General features: G+C 40.4%; 1 protein-coding gene across 1 annotated transcript; it reads right to left on the bottom strand.

Annotated features, from left to right (window-relative positions):
- Positions 1–3,830: 3,830 nt before the first annotated feature.
- Positions 3,831–8,267, bottom strand: adssl (adenylosuccinate synthase, like). Its single transcript, XM_027031109.2, has 13 exons — positions 8,034–8,267; positions 7,435–7,537; positions 7,106–7,174; positions 6,892–6,942; positions 6,710–6,776; positions 6,491–6,598; positions 6,332–6,413; positions 6,103–6,229; positions 5,860–6,014; positions 5,645–5,769; positions 5,278–5,375; positions 5,010–5,159; positions 3,831–4,883 (listed from the first exon to the last, which is right to left on the bottom strand). Exons 1-13 carry the CDS (start codon positions 8,256–8,258, stop codon positions 4,831–4,833), a joined length of 1,413 nt encoding a protein of 470 aa, XP_026886910.1. The 5' UTR covers positions 8,259–8,267; the 3' UTR covers positions 3,831–4,830.
- Positions 8,268–16,009: the final 7,742 nt, after the last annotated feature.

Here is a 16,009-nt window from a genome sequence, read left to right as displayed (position 1 = left end):
AGTCACTGGAGAGAGGAAAAAGACCTAGTCCACGAATGAAAAAGGAAACGGTCCAGATTGTGGTGTGAGAGATGATGCGAAAGAGTTCTTGCATAGGCAAAAGGAACTCTACTGAAGTTGCGAAAAATATGGTTGCGAAATATCCCTGATCTCTGCAAGACATAATAGAGGGAGACGTGATTGGACCAGAGTATCACTCTCTAGTCAAGTTATAACAAAATATGGTGGAAAATATGGAGCAATCGACAACCCCAAAAATAAAAAAAAACAAAAGCATTGCAGTGATGAGTGTGACATGAAGTTCCTCCAGAACAGATAGCAGCAATCCAGGATACATATGGGTGCATGAAATGGGATCTAATATCCTTGCCCCTAGTCAATAGATCATGATTTTATGCCTATGTAATATATATAATAGTGTAATAATGTAAAAGACAAGTCATAGCTAAAATTCAAATGCAGTGTTTAGATGTTGCTTTCACTCAAACTCTTGCCATCAATAAAACAAAGGACAATACTATATATATATATATATATATATATATATATATATATATATATATATATATATATATATATATATATAACTTTGAATAGAATTAACAGAAAAAAATCTTAGAATGAGAAAACAAATCTTATAATGAGAATCTTACAGTTAAATAATGATGCTTTGTATCTTTCACTGAATACATTGTGACAACTGCATGTAAATATTACTGAAATAATTTATTTAATAACAGTAATCATGTTAATTTTGCCAAAAAAATGGCTGTTATATTTACTGGTTCAAAGTGTATTATGTTGTACATTTTTAAATTTAAAAACAGTTTTAAATGACAATTTACAGATTGTTCTGTAAAGTTGTTTATATGTTTACTGTATTTCTACAGAATTATTCTGGATCCACAGCTGCCAGTTATTCTTTCTGTAAAAACAATTATTTTTTACAGTATTGAAATAAGGATAAAGCCAACAGACAAAGGAAACACATTTATATTTATTAAACAGAAAAATTAAAATTGTGGTCAAGGCAGGTCAGCGAGCTCTGAGTGGTTGATGTTGGAGAACTCAAAGGGTGGTAGTCCAAGACCACCCAGCAGCCCACAGTCCACCGTACACAGGATACATGCAGCCCCCCACCACGTTTCCCATTTAGACGATCTGCACCCTTCTCCATCATGGTCGTGAAGAGCAAGCTCATGTAATAGCTCCAAATAGGTGGTATACCAGAACATTATCTTCTCCTTGGACTTCTTTTCAAAATAATTCAGATAAGTCAAATACTTGTGGAACTTCAAATGAGCAGAAATAAAATTCTGTTGCTCAGCCTCGAGTCTTGAGCTGCTCTGGACACAAAGAAGTGGTTGGTGGTTTTTTTTTGGCCCACAGAAGCAGGGGGTGAAGGGCCAGAGTTACAGGTTACAGTGCCATTAATGGCCATGACCCAGGACATCAGCTCTCACTCACTCTCAGCCTGGAAGTAGAAATGTCTCATATCTGCCGTCCTCAGGCACAGCACATTGGGCCTCTTTTTGTAATTCTCAGCGTGGAAAGCTGTGGCATTGTGCAGTCTGATGGAATTCTTGCGATACGTCTCGGACAAGCCTTCCTTGGGGTTGCATGGCTCCTTCTGCAGAAACAGGGCTATGCCTTTCAGAATGGCATAAAATGGCTTCCATGCCCTCTGTCCCTTTCTTCTTCTCTTGCCATTCTTGTCTATGAGCCTTTTACGGATCAGGTAGCCAGTTTTATGAACAGCATTGCAGTTGTTGACAGTGGCTGAGTGCTGTGCAGAGCTGCAGCAGACATCTGTGGACACAGAAGTGTCTGTCTTGCCTGGGACCAAATTTTCACAGTCATCATCATCTTTGCTGCATTCCAGTTTCTTTTTTCTGATTGAATGATACAGTTGTTTGGACAGCTTCTCAGGAAACAAGACCACTGTCCACCCTCCTCAGATTTCTCAAGAAGTCCTTACAGGACATTTCTTATGCCACCATAGTGACCATGGAGGTCAGTATTCAGCAGCATCATGGCACAGGTCATGAAGTGCATCACATCCACAGAGGCTACAGCTGTTGGATTGCAATGGTGGTACCGCTCAGAGAAATGAGTCAAAATGCATTTCTGCTTCTCATTTGAACCCTCTAGCATAAATGCTTTGAGGAATAATTGAAGTGCCACATCCAGTCACATTCCAGTGAAGTCAAAAAACGTGAGGTACTCCTTAGCAACCATCTTGCCAAAGTCAGTGTTCTGACTCAGGTGCTGGGCCACCTCTGAGCGTTTACAACCTATAAGGTTGTTGTACAGCTGGCTGGAAAGGCTTCTTGCAGCTTCCTGGGATTCTTTGTTCTCCAATGGGAGGCTCACTTTAGTTTTGCCATTCACAGGCATGCATTACAACATCCAACTCTTTCTCTTTGTGGTGTTCTTTCACTTCTTTATTGGTTTCTTTGTTTTGTCCAGTTTTTGAATCCACTTTATTCTCTGGTGTGTTTTGAGCTTCTGCACTCAAGACTAAGTTGAGGTATTAATTTTCTTCAGCCTGAATTATTTGCAGGAACTTGTTCAACAACACTGTCAAAGCTTTGTTGGGCTGCTTATCTGGGTAAGACTGTAGCCTGCCTCCACTCCTTTCCATGTCAAACAATCCTACAATTTCACCTGTCAGTGGTTGTCTTTTTCCCCCATCTCCCTTTTGGTCTCTCTCATTCTCTGGTTTATCTTGTTCTTGTTCACAGCTTCCAGCCATATCCTCTTTCTCCCAATATTTTATGCCTCTGCTTGTCTGGGCATTCCTTTGTTCTTCTTCTACTCCTTCCATGGACAGTTCCATATATAGTAGCCCAGTTGCTTTGCAATGGGTGAAACAGCTGATCGGTTTAGCAGCCACTATATTGAGTAATAACTGTGATTAGAATTGTTTCTTGCCTGCCTATTTATAGCAATGATGACATCACAAAGATGGTGGGATCTGTTTTCATAACATCCCAGCTTGCTCAGGAGCTCTTACATGTTTCGGTCATAGAATTTTACCAAAACAGCCGAATTTCTCTTCCTAAACGCCTAGTATTGGCACTGAGACAAAAAGGAATGTTAGCTGTATGCATAACATTGTCTTTACTCAGGTACATTTTACTGGTTTACTGCACCGAGTAATATGAGCTACCATAAAATAGCCCTCTATTAATTTTGTAACTCGAGGAAAAATTAATTGAAGCCTACAGCAGAGTGAAAAATGAAAAAAGAAAAAAACAAAACTTAACACTAATATCTACCCAATACGTGTTAATAGACATCAAAATGTAACACCTTTTATTTGTAACTTACCTTAAATTCATCTTCATACGGTGATATGGCAGCGATGTTAAACATCCAAAGCAATACAGGCATTACCAGCAGCATCCTAAAACTGCCATCTAAAAGTCAAATCACTGCCAACGCTCCAGAAAACCGAAATACGCGTAAAGCAGTGCTCCAAACCACTATTGGCCTACTTTCTTGTCTGCGCGTCTCTCCGAGATGCATGTAACTCATGATAACTGCATTCATGCTTCTTTTTAGGTAGGCAATATTTGGAAGCATCAATGACTTCTAGTAAACACAAAGCAAACAAAATCTGTGAAATTTTAAATAATCCCCCATGTGTCAAGTACTAAATATGCAGGGAGTTTTCTGTCTTTACTGTAAATGGGTATCCCTTTCACAGCACATACCATATATTAACAAATTAGTTGTATAAACCAGGTTTGCACTAATGTGAAATCACACTAAACATCTTAAGCAAACAAAGTGCAGCGAAGGAAACAGTTTAAAATGTCAGATTAATTACATTTTATTGTTCCAAAGCAGCATCCAATGGTAGACACATTCTCTAGACCCCAGTGGAACGCCGACTGGCACCACTGTACATTTCTTCTCTTTGTGCTTTTCTAATATTGTTGCCTTAAATGAAAAAGATGTCAGATGACATTTACTTACTACAAAAGATCATGAATATATGCAGTCCTTTGTTTTAATCATTTATGGAAACATCCCTTTTGGATTTTTTTAAACACTTGCCAAGACCGGCCACAATTTTTTCATGTACAAACCTCAAATTAAAAAGATCCCTCAAACCAGGTCTTAAAACAACCCCCACATACTTGCTTACATACAAAAAAAACAAAAAAAAACCCAAACAAACCAAAATTTAGCTACAAATTACAAAGAAGTCTTAAAACTACTGTTTCATCAGTGATGAAAATCGTACATTTTAAAATGCATGAAAACAGATTCAGAACATTTGGTAATATTACCTCAATAAAAAAAATGGAAACTGGTGATGGCACCCATGCCGTGTGCTAATTGTTATTATCTTATTAAAGTCAAGGCCTTGAGTTTGTTACAAGTTCAGAGGAAGGATCAAAGAATCAGTAGGGCTTTATGGTTTAAGCACATTTACATGAAGCTCAGTTTTTAGCAAAGATCTGTGGGAGTGCAAGCCATCAGACTCTTTAAAACCATGCATCTCAATAAGACTGCTTCATCAGGATAAGAAATAAAAGAAAATATCCAAAGACCAGTACTCTTATTTTGAAATGTTTCATGAAGATCAGTTCTGAACAGAATTTTTGGCTGTAGCATTCTGTTGTGTGTGCTCCCTTGATACTGACTAGTCCTGGAACCTATTTTTTGCTGGTGCTCAGTTTAAGTGGTACATTCTTTGGGTCCTGAACCCACAGATAGTCATCTTCCCAGCTCCAATCCACTACATCAAATCCAACAAATGGTCCCGCAAATGTGATGTTCCTGGCAGATGGATTTGAGATACCATGATGCTCCAGTTTAAAACAGCTTTATCATGCTTTCCCTGGACTTGCCAACTCCAACCCATTTTACTGGAAGACAAAAGTGAAAAATAGGGCAAAGAACAGAATTAAAAATGAACCAAATTAACACATTGTCTGCAATACAACACTCATTTACATTGTTATGGTTTACACGCCAAATACACGCATGTTTACCTGGCACCTGTAGCACGTTCTCAATGAAGCGAATGTAGGCCTGTGCCTGAGGTGGCAAGTCATCGAAGCTGCGTGCTCCCTCTGTGCTGCAGCACCACCCGGGTAACGTCTCGTAGGTCACAGAGACCTTCGTCAGGACATCCATGTTAGCTGCCATCGAAAAAAATGCAGAATGATTTTTCTTTAGAGGAAAAAAGTTAAGCAGAAGAAATCGTAGAGAGCGCCACATGGTAATTTAGCAAGAGTTCTGAAACCAGGGACTGCTAACCTGGAAAGCTAGGCAAGGGCTTGTCGTCAACAGTGTAGGCCACCCCCACTTTTATCTCAGGCAATGTGTCAAGTATATCCAACTTGGTCAAAGCAATACTGCCATACGAATAAGGAATGACAACCAAAACACGAGATTAGTACAGTGCTACTATAAAATCATTAATTAACTTCTAAAGAGGACATGTTGAGTTGGAAGCCCAGCTCCAGACCTTGAGGACCAGAGGCTGGCACAGTTTTGTAATTGCCCAGAAACACCCGATTCAACTCAGCAGTTTTAATAGATGTGCCAGAGCTGAGAATTCACCAGCTGGTCTTTGACACAGAGCTGGGCATCCCTGATACAGAGTGCAGAGGCAGAATCTTACGCTGTGAAACCATTGATCATGTGGGCATAACGAACCAAAACCAAGTCCAGCCAACCACAGCGCCTCTTCCTGCCTGTTGTAACTCCAAACTCCCTTCCTCTAGACTGCAGAAGATCGCCCACAGCCTTTATAAAACAAAACAGAATAAGCTGCATGTTAGGAAACCCATTTTAATGATCAGTTTGTGTGGGGTCTCTCAAATCACACACACTCACATTGTCCTGCTCAGTAGGGAATGCTCCAACACCAACTCTGGTGGTGTAGGCCTTGACAACACCATACACACGGCCGACGTGAGATGGGGGCACTCCAAGACCTGTGCATACACCTCCGACTGTGCAGTTAGATGAGGTCACAAAAGGGTAGGTGCCTGGGAGAATCACAATAACTGTCGTTAAAGCCCACAGCTTGATCAACAAAATCAAATGGTAATTATCAGACAAGACTATAATCCTTACCAAAGTCAATATCCAAAAGGGCTGCATTGGCCCCCTCCACCAGAATTTTCTTGTTAGGTCCAGTTAGGGCTTTATGCATAAAGTAAACCCCATCAACGACTAATGGACGCAACCTCTCAGCATAACCCTGTTGGTGAAGAGACAGACTGTGAAAGACCACTGGACAAGATGGTTTCAGGCATACACTGCCGAGCACATGTGCATGAGTGTACCAACATGAGTTCATTACCTTCAAATGCTCTAGCTCAGCATCAGCATCAATGTTGAGGTTGGGGTACATAGTCTGAAAATGGCCGGCCAGAACACGAAATCTGTGCAGAGAGATATGTCATTTAGGACAAAATGTGGCATGAGGTAAAAATTGTACAACTGCACTACAAACACTCACTTTTCTTCAAAAATAGAAAAGTCAGAGAGCAAGTCGCACACTCTCAGTCCATTGCGTGCAGCCTTGGATGAGTATGCTGGGCCAATGCCCTTTTTAGTAGTTCCCAAACTGAAAAAAGAGCACAAAGGCAAGGCAATGAACAATAGTAGGCAGGGGAAATTTAATACTTTAGGAGAAATAAAAAAAAGACTTAAAAAAGAAAAAAGAAATGAAACTCACTTCTTTCCAGCCTGCTGTTGCCTCTGTTGCTCCTGTATGCCATCAACAGCCTGGTGGAAGTTAAATACTAGAAAGTGAAGAGAATCAGAAATTTAACCTTAATTTCAAAAGCAAAAACACATATGAATAAACTATTTAACCAAGACCATGCAATACATCCAAAACTATAGAATTTATCCTACCAATATGTGCACGATCAGAAATCTTTAGTCTGTCTTCCCAACCCTGTAGTCCTGCATTAAAAACAAGGAAACAATAGATTCTCAAAAGCAACACTGTGCAGGCAGTAAAGCAGTACATTATAAACTAATAGCTGTGTAATGGCAATATAATTTAATTCTTTAATAACCACAACTTTTTCTATACATTTCTCCCAATAGACTCTTTTTGGCTCACCTTTGCCTTTCTGTAAATTTTTCTCAGCTTCCTCAAACAGCCCAGGGAGATGAATCACAACTCCATTCCCTACAAGTCAGTTAAATCTACACGTTAGTGCATTGCACAACAATTTTGATGGCTATGAAACAACAAAATCAACAGGCGTGCAGATAGAGGCATACACATTAATTGATAAGGCGTGCAGATTAATTAATAAAAATGTGACATGGTTGTGAGAGTGGGTAACGGTCCTTATTACTTAAAGCTCATCTGAACTTCTCCTCTGAAGGAGCAAGGTGGCAGCAGAGAGACAACTATAAAAAAAGAGAAGGTCAAACCAAACATACCGATGAAAGATACTGCCTTTTTATTGAGAACGCCGCTGGGTAAGAGATGGAAATCATACTCCACAGAGTCCACCACCACCGTGTGCCCTGCGTTATTTCCTCCCTATTGCAACACAACGAGATCAAACCTCTGCGCTTGTACCCGAGACCGTTCAGTGCATATAAGGATAAAGTTTGACGGCAAAATGGCTCAAGAGCAGAAGTGACTAAATGTGCTTGCAACATAACCATATCCGAACTAACTGGAAGAAATCTTCTGTCAAGAAAACTTTCAACAAACGAAAAAAAGAGGCGTTATACAGTCATGTGACTACGGGGAAAAAGTACTGGGAGCTCTAGATAGTTGACTTAGCTAGCTACAAACCAGTAAGATGAGAAACGGAAGTAGTGGCCCGGTCTAATTCTAAATTGCTAAAAGCTAGCCAAAACAACAGTATTGATCAGAAACATGTAATAAATAATTAAGCAAAGTTACTAACAATGAGGTCGTCGCTTACAGTTTCACTCAACAACACGTCTGTAAACAAAAGCACACACTGACAAGTCAATGAAGTATCCGTTCAAGATAGCACAGCTAGCTAGTTTAACTAGCACGTTACCTGGCATCTGCATACAATGTCCGCGTCCATAGCCAGCAGGTCAACAACTTTCCCCTTTCCCTCGTCTCCCCATTGGGCACCCAACACCACTGTCACTTTATTGTGAGGTTCTCGGTGAATCCGAAGGGATTCAGCCGCTGCACTTTCTCGGGACCGCTTAACCACTGGTTCACCATTCAAAGAAGCCGTTTCTTGGCCATTAGACATTGTGCTATCCGCTGCCATGCTGCTTCTGGTGTGGCGAGCAGAAGGGGCGCAGAAACGCTACCTAGTTAACCAACGACGATTTCAAAATAGTGGTCCGCCTACCAGAAGGTGGGCCTCATCATTTGTTTTCATCGTACAAGAATATTTTTTAATATAATGGGTTTTCTGAAGACCTAAAGTAGAGGTAAAGTTTTATGAAATTTCGTAGATAAAATTGCCAGTGATTTACAAGCAACTGACGTCTATACATTTGCCTACTTAGTAGACTCATAGATAGTGTCGTGTCGTGGGTTCCTTCACAGAAATAGTAACACAGAATTTGGCGCGTAATGCTCCAGTCCTTCGTCATTGTGTACCCTCTGGCAGTCTGTTAGCAATCTGACATGAAGTAATCAGAGAGTAATAGCCTTTACATCTTTTCAACAACAAATCTACCATAATTGTAAGCAAACTGTAACAATAGTTACTTTAATATTAGATGTTATTATGCCTAAATAACTGTTCTTATAAAGCCTGTACTTTCAGTGATAGTCAGGTTATGTGTCAGGGTGAGAGTGCAGGGTCACGAATAATTTAAAAAAATATTGCACATAGCTGGTTGAGTTTTCTCTGAAGATATTGCAGAAATAATTTGCATTAATTACTTTTTAAGGAACCAAAAATATGTTAATTGTATCCTACACTTAGTTTGACCATGTTAACTGCACATCTTTTACATAGGTTTCTGCAGACCAAGTCTGTGAAGGTGAAGCACATTTTGCCAAATGTTCCTTGTTTTAAAAAAAAAACCTGTCTTGTCTTGTGCATAAAATGTGCTACCAAAATAATCTTCCTTACTTCGTCATACATACATCTTTCTAATGAGAAATATCATTTTTGTTGATCGAAATTGATAGACTAAGGTAGTTTGCAGATTCTCACTATGTCAGCTACCTCAGGAACTACACAGCAAACACAGGTTGAAAAAGAAAAAATGATTTATTTGTAGGTATGATGGCCAACGGAGGAAACAGCAACAACATGTTAGGAAATGTTCAAAGTTCAAGTTCAAAGAGGCTTTATTGTCATTTCAGCTATATACAAGTACACAGCAAAAACGAGACAATGTTCCTCCAGGACCATGATGCAACACAAACAACAGGGCAACAGACAACACGCTACACAAGTGCAAACAATCCAATACAGTGCAAAAATGTCAAACAATAAAGAAAGATTAATAAATACAGGACCAATACAAAAATACAAACTGAATGGACAGTGCAATTCAATTATTTAGTCCAGTACACAGTACTGGGAATATGTAAAGTGAGTTGTGCATAGGAGTCAGTGACATGCTATACTGAATATAGTCACCGGAAGCAGCAAGAACAGTTCAGAGTACAGTGCTGGTTTAGTACAGTACTCTAGCAGCAAGAAGGATAATGTGCAAGACTGCAACAGGAGTGCATATTTTTTTGTGTGAAGTTCGATTTCAGCACTAGTCCGACGCAAAACAATGTGTGAGTGTTTGTATGGATATGTATGTATGTGTGTGTGTGTGTGTGTGTGTGTGTGTGTGTGTCTGTCTGACTGTCTATAAGCATGTGTGTGTGTATAAAAGTCCATTTTTGGAATCTGAATTGGGATTGAAGTTAGCCAGAGTTCAGGAGTCTAATGGCTTCTGGGAAGAAGCTGTTGCACAGTCTGGAGATGAGAGATTGGATGCTGCGGTACCTTCTTCCAGATGGCAAAAGGGTGAACAGTTCATGTGAGGGGTGTGTGCGGTCTTTAACAATGTTGGTGGATTTTCGTATGCAGCGTGTTGTGTAGATGTCCGTGATGGAGGGAAGAGAGACCCCAGTGATCTTCTCAGCTGTTCTCACTATTCTCTGGAGGGTCTTGCGGTCAAAGGCGGTGCAGTTCCCAAACCAGGTAGTGATGCAGCTGCTCAGGATGCTCTCTATAGTACCTCTATAGAAGGTAATGAGGATGGGTGATGGGAGATGGGCTTTCCTCAGCTTCCGAAGGAAGTAAAGACGTTGCTGGGCTCTCTTGATGGTGGAACTGGTGTTCAGGGTCCAGGTGAGGTTCTCCACAAAGTGAATACCAAGGAACTTGATGTTCTTGACGATCTCCACTGAGGAGCCGTTGATGGCAAGTGGGGAGTGATCTCGCCTTGTTCTCCAGAAGTCAACAACCATTTATTTTGTCTTGTCAACATTCAGATACAGGTTGTTGACCTTACACCAGCTCACCAGTTCTCGCACCTCCTCTCTGCTGACTCTTCGTCCTTGTTGATGAGACCCACCACGGTCGTGTCATCAGCGAACTTGATGATGTGATTTGAACTGTGTATTGCTGCATAGTCATGAGTCAGCAGTGTGAACAGCAGAGGGCTGAATACACTGCCCTGGGGAGCACCAGTACTCAATGTGGTGGTGTTGGAAGTGCTGCTCCCAATCCAGACTGACTGAGGTCTACCAGTCAAGAAATCCAGGATCCAGTTGCAGAGGAAGGTGTTCAAGCCCAGTAAGCTCAATTTTCCAATCAGATGCTGAGGAACAATGGTGTTGAATGCTGAACTGAAGTCTATGAACAGCATTCTTACATAGGTGCCCTTTTTATACAGATGTGTGAGTGCCAGATGGAGTGTGGTAGAGATGGCATCATCCGTAGAGTGGTTGGAGTGGTATGCGGACTGCAGGGAGTCCAGAGAAGGGGGAAGCTGGTTCTTGATGTGTCTCATGACGAGTCTCTCGAAGCACTTAATGATGATGGATGTGAGTGCGACGGGATGGTAGTCATTGAAACACGACACCGTGGGCTTCTTAGGCACGGTTACGTTGGTGGTAGCCTTGAAGCATGTTGGGACAACGGGGCAGCTCAGAGAGATATTGAAGATGTCTGTCAGGACATCTGCAAGCTGGTCAGCACATTCTCTGGGCACATAACGCAGGATGTTGTCTGGTCCGGCAGCTTTCCGTGAGTTAACTCCACGCAGAGTATGCCTCACATCAGCTACAGTCAGGCACAGCACCTGGTCATTTTGCGGAGGGATAGACTTTTCCGGTGCAACGTTGTTCTGTGCTTCAAATCATGCATAGAAGTTATTCAGTTCATCTGGAAGGGTGGCATCACTGTCACAGGAAGGTGATGTTTTCCTGTAGTTAGTAATGGCCTGAGTTTACTGTAGTTCTATAGTACTCCAACAACATAAATTAAGCCAAACTGAGGATCTAAAAAAATATATACATGACTATTGATAAATGTCTTTTCCAAGAACCATTGAGTTTTCCTATTCCCCTAGTAACTGTTGGTCAGTATATGTTTCTGTCTGCATGCCCACTGATTTGCCATTATGACAATGTTAAATGGTAGTTTGCATTTGTATTAGGAAAGTGCTAGAATAATCTAAGACAAAAAAGCCTATGACCACCCTTTGTCATGTCCTGCATACATAACTAATTTAACATAGTAAAGCTAATGAAGGAATGCCGTGTTGTTGCTGTTCTATCAGGGTCAAAATCAACAGCCTAGTCAGATAAATGTATTAATGCAGTTGAGATTGCACAACAGCATTAAGTACTACCACTTCTCCAACCCACATGGTATGGGGGAGTGGATCACTGATGTGTGAAGACTTTGCAAAGAATGAAAGATGGCGCATGTAACCTTTAATTTCTATGTGAATGGGAACTAATTCATAGGTTTGGTGATGGATAATAAGATAGATGATAGATCATAAGATAGATGGGTGTGGCCAGCTAGTCAATCAGACAGCACAAGTAGTTGAGCTATGTGCATTATTAGAAATGTGTAAAGCCATGGCAAACTGTGACTTGAATATTTGCACTGAGTCGTGATATTCTTTTGGAGTTGAACATGACTATCTAAATGTGTGGGCAAACGAAGACTTCCTGTCTAGCGTAAAAGCCCCAGCACAAATTGTGGAAATGCCTATACATGTAAAATCAGTAGCGGTTATTGAAATAAAAGCAGATGAATGGACAAAGAAAGCTGCCAGTCAGGTTCCTGAGACAGAACCCCAAGCCAAAATACTTGACTTGAAGGACTGACCTTCGGTATAAAAATGAAGACCCACCATGCCCATTGTCTGTCTATGGACATTGGTCAGACAACTTTTGCCTGGTGGGGCGAAAGCTATACCTGATGGGTGCTAAGTTGCTTAACTACTTTATTCTTTTGTATCAACTTTATCTCACAGGTCCCAGATCCAAATTAAGACCTAGAAGTGAACCCACAGGAGAGAAACCTTTGGACATCGTGATGAAGTGCTGGTGATGAAGACACCAGAAGAAGACATTCACTACATGCTGGACTTCCCTAAATATTTCTCATCATCACTGAGGCACTGGGCCTTGGATTCATCTGACATGCTTAAAGATATCCTGGAGTTGGGCTCAGCAGAGTAATTTTCCCCTACTTCTTAGATTACTAGAGATCCTTTTACTGAGTGCATCTGGAATTCTAATTCTCTAGAAAGGGAAAAACAACCCTTAGACAATCCAATACCAGTAGCTATGCAACTTCACCGAGTTGGACTCTTTTAACTGCATTGGATGAGGATCATTTCAGTGCATTTGACAACACCTGTTAGAGTTCTGATTGTGTGAGTAGTCACTGAGTCTTCAGAAAATGCCACACCTATAGCCACTCATTTTAACAACCATGACTGGGTAGGCATTTTATTATCAGTGGGTGTCATGGCAGTGGCAAGAGGAGGATTACTAAGCAACCAAATTACTTGTTATCTGGCTTCTGAAACACAATCTCCAATCTAAACAAACTATATGTTTGTTTGTTTGTTTGTTTGTTTTTTAATACATCAGGCACTCAGAAGAGAAAGGTGAAAAACCATTAAGAGATTTAAAAACTAGAAGTAAGCTTTTGTATTGGCAGTGGTAGCTCAGTGGATAAGGTACTTGACTAGTGGATTTCTGTTCATCTTCATTAAGCTTTAAAACATTCACCAAGCTAACAATGCTGGCCAGACAAATTAACATCTACACAAGTGACTTCGTCAACATGCGAAAGAGGAATTTAAAATTCTGCATGTGGAACTCCTCAATTAAATCGTGGATGTAAAAAAAACATGCAGGTAGTTTGTTTCTCAAGCAGGCTTCAATAAAAATCAAACTTGAATAATAATTATAAGATGAACATAAGACGTCTACAACCCTAACACCCATTTATGTAAAAACACTGCTTATACTTCTTTTAGCATTGGATCTACACTGTTTAATCCTCATCTCACTGCTGAAGCATCCGTTAAATCACCCCATAGCTGGATTTTATACTCAGATTAGCCTCGGAAATCACCATTTATGACAATAGAAAAAAAGGTTTTGTTAAATATTAAAGGAATCTTGGTCCAAATTTAGCAGGTCTGGATTATAATAGTCAGTAGTCAGTATACTAGTAGTAGGTTATAGTAGTACTTAGTGTATGTAGGGTTGTTGCATTGTCACTGTGTGTATTGTAGATTGAAGAAAATTAGAAAGATGTTATGCTCCTGACTGCTAAGGCTGCTGCGCTTCCTTCCTGATGGCTGAGCTCTGCATTTGGATTCTGCTGCTATCTTGTTATTGGCTCCTCCCTACCAATCAAGATGGTTTATATATGGAGCCAGCTGGAAAACCAAAGATGGTTTCTTATGATTTGGCTTTTTTTTTATCTCTGACTTGGCTATGTATTTGTTCTTAGTTTGCTTAGCTTCTTTGGACTTGTCTTTGTTACCCTTATCACCTTGTTATTTTAGTGGCCCTTATGCTGTTAAATTCTTTTGTTATCCCATATGTGTTTTGTTACCCTGGTGTTTGTGCCCCCCTAGTTTCCCTGTGTATCCTGTTTTGCTATTTGTTTGTATGAGCCCTGTGTGAGAAGATCTTGGTGGCTATAAATACATTTGAATAGTTTCTGGTTTTAGGGACTATTGCCAGTTTGTTTGGGATTGGGGTTTATGTCTGCTTTTTGGGTTATGGAGTCAGTGTAGAATTGTATAGTTTTGTTGAGGCCTGATAGGTCTGGTGTTTATTTTCTAGCGTGGGTTTTGTTTATTGTTTTGGCCCAGCAATGATTCACCAGTTTTGTTTTGGGTCCTTTTGTTCCATATTCCATCTGGCACAGTTATTCATATTACTCAGTGTTGCTGCTACAGCCACACTGCCTAGACGGGGGTCATAACAAAGATTACACAAATCACTCACTAAAGGTATAATGGTGGTACTGAATTTTGAAGCAACAACTGAAGGGAGTAAGCTTTCCTAATCAAGCCTGATTTCTCTCAAGGTTTCTCTATGAGTACAATTCAGTAAGCAAAGTCTGGAGGTTTTCTTGCCACAGTCCTGGGCTTGCTTTTTGGAGTATTGGGCACATGCTAAAATACTGTAGTGATTATGTGCTTTACTGTAGTCAGAACATGCTAAAATATATCATTATGAGTTCGAAGATGCCATTTCTTCCCCTTGCCAGCAGAGGTCACTCTTACCAGAGATTTTACGTGTGTATACCTGTACATCATGAACGCTGATGATTTCGCTATATAAGCAAGGGCACTGGATTGTGGGTAATGGTAGACCTGACTACCTGGGGCCTTGCTTGGATGGAGGGTCTTCCAATAAATTAATTTTCAGAAAAAACTTGTTTTTATTTTTATATTCACTGTTATCAAAGAGATAAATAATACCCCACTGTGTCTTCCATTTTGAGTTCTGTTTATCTGTGCATTGTTTCATTTAATTCATTGTTATTATTGTTATATTTTGTATTCTGGTTCTGACCCTCTACACATTATTCTTGGTTACAAGAATACACAAAGTGATTTTGGACTGTTAGTATTATTTCTGGCTACCTGTTACCAACCCCATATGTGAATTACAGTATCCTAAACATAGCTGGGGACCTCAGTATGACATAGCACTTAACATGGAATCAGTGGGTTTGGAAGTAATGATAGCATGTTAAGACCTCATCTGTCACATCATTGCTTGTGCAGTTCAGCACTAGAGGCCATAAAATAAGAGTAGCTGTGAAGGAGTTATCAGAAGTAACTGAAAGGGCTAAGTTGTGGATAAAGAGATCTCAGATTGGTTGGTGTAATGCACCATAAAGGCGGAGTGGCTGAGGTTGTTGTGTCATTGTGTAAAGTGGTAGATCCAGATGGAACGGTTGGCATGGAACAGACATTATTGGTGCCGGCTTTAGTCAATGGGGAGGACAGGACTGATCTGTTGTGTTGGAGTACGCTTGCTGATATAATTGGGGTCATCAGGTAGACATCTCCCTTTGTCTGTGTTTCACTGAATTAAGCCCACGACACCTCCAGAATATTGAGGCTTGGCATCTCAGCCTCACCCACCTCCAAGCTCACTTTTAAACCAATGGCATACACCTATTTAAATATAAAACCCACTGGCCTCTGGGAACTAAGGCTGTAACCAGCTCCATGGACAACGTTCATGTGTGCTCAGCACCACTGGCTCAATATGGCCTTTACACACTACACCAACAACAAAAAGAAATGGGAATCTGACTTTTAAAAACTTTCACTGTTTTCAATGTGATGATTAGAGCACGCCTGTAGTAGGATAGGGCCAATAGATGATGCCAATCATGATATTGAGCCACCCCACCCATAACCCTTCCAACACTGAGGTGCGCCCTGCCTGCTATAATTTATGTCTCTGCTGTAGAAAACTAAATTTTTTACTTAACACTAACACTGAGATTAAATTGAGCCATAGAAATGATGAATATACATAAGGAGTGTT

The sequence above is a fragment of the Electrophorus electricus genome, chromosome 6, assembly GCF_013358815.1.
Source record: "Electrophorus electricus isolate fEleEle1 chromosome 6, fEleEle1.pri, whole genome shotgun sequence".
NCBI lineage: Eukaryota > Metazoa > Chordata > Actinopteri > Gymnotiformes > Gymnotidae > Electrophorus > Electrophorus electricus.
Note: the sequence above shows the minus strand (reverse complement) of the source record. Positions and strands in the feature narration are given on the sequence as shown.

Excerpts from the sequence above, each read along its gene's own strand:
- adssl (XM_027031109.2), bottom strand. The coding sequence starts at position 8,258 with ATGGCAGCGGATAGCACAATGTCTAATGGCCAAGAAACGGCTTCTTTG. Across the intron at positions 6,943-7,105 it reads AAATTTACAGAAAGGCAAAG|GACTACAGGGTTGGGAAGAC; the intron begins GTGAGCCAAAAA and ends TTTTTAATGCAG. Across the intron at positions 6,230-6,331 it reads CTGAGCTAGAGCATTTGAAG|GGTTATGCTGAGAGGTTGCG; the intron begins GTAATGAACTCA and ends CTTCACCAACAG.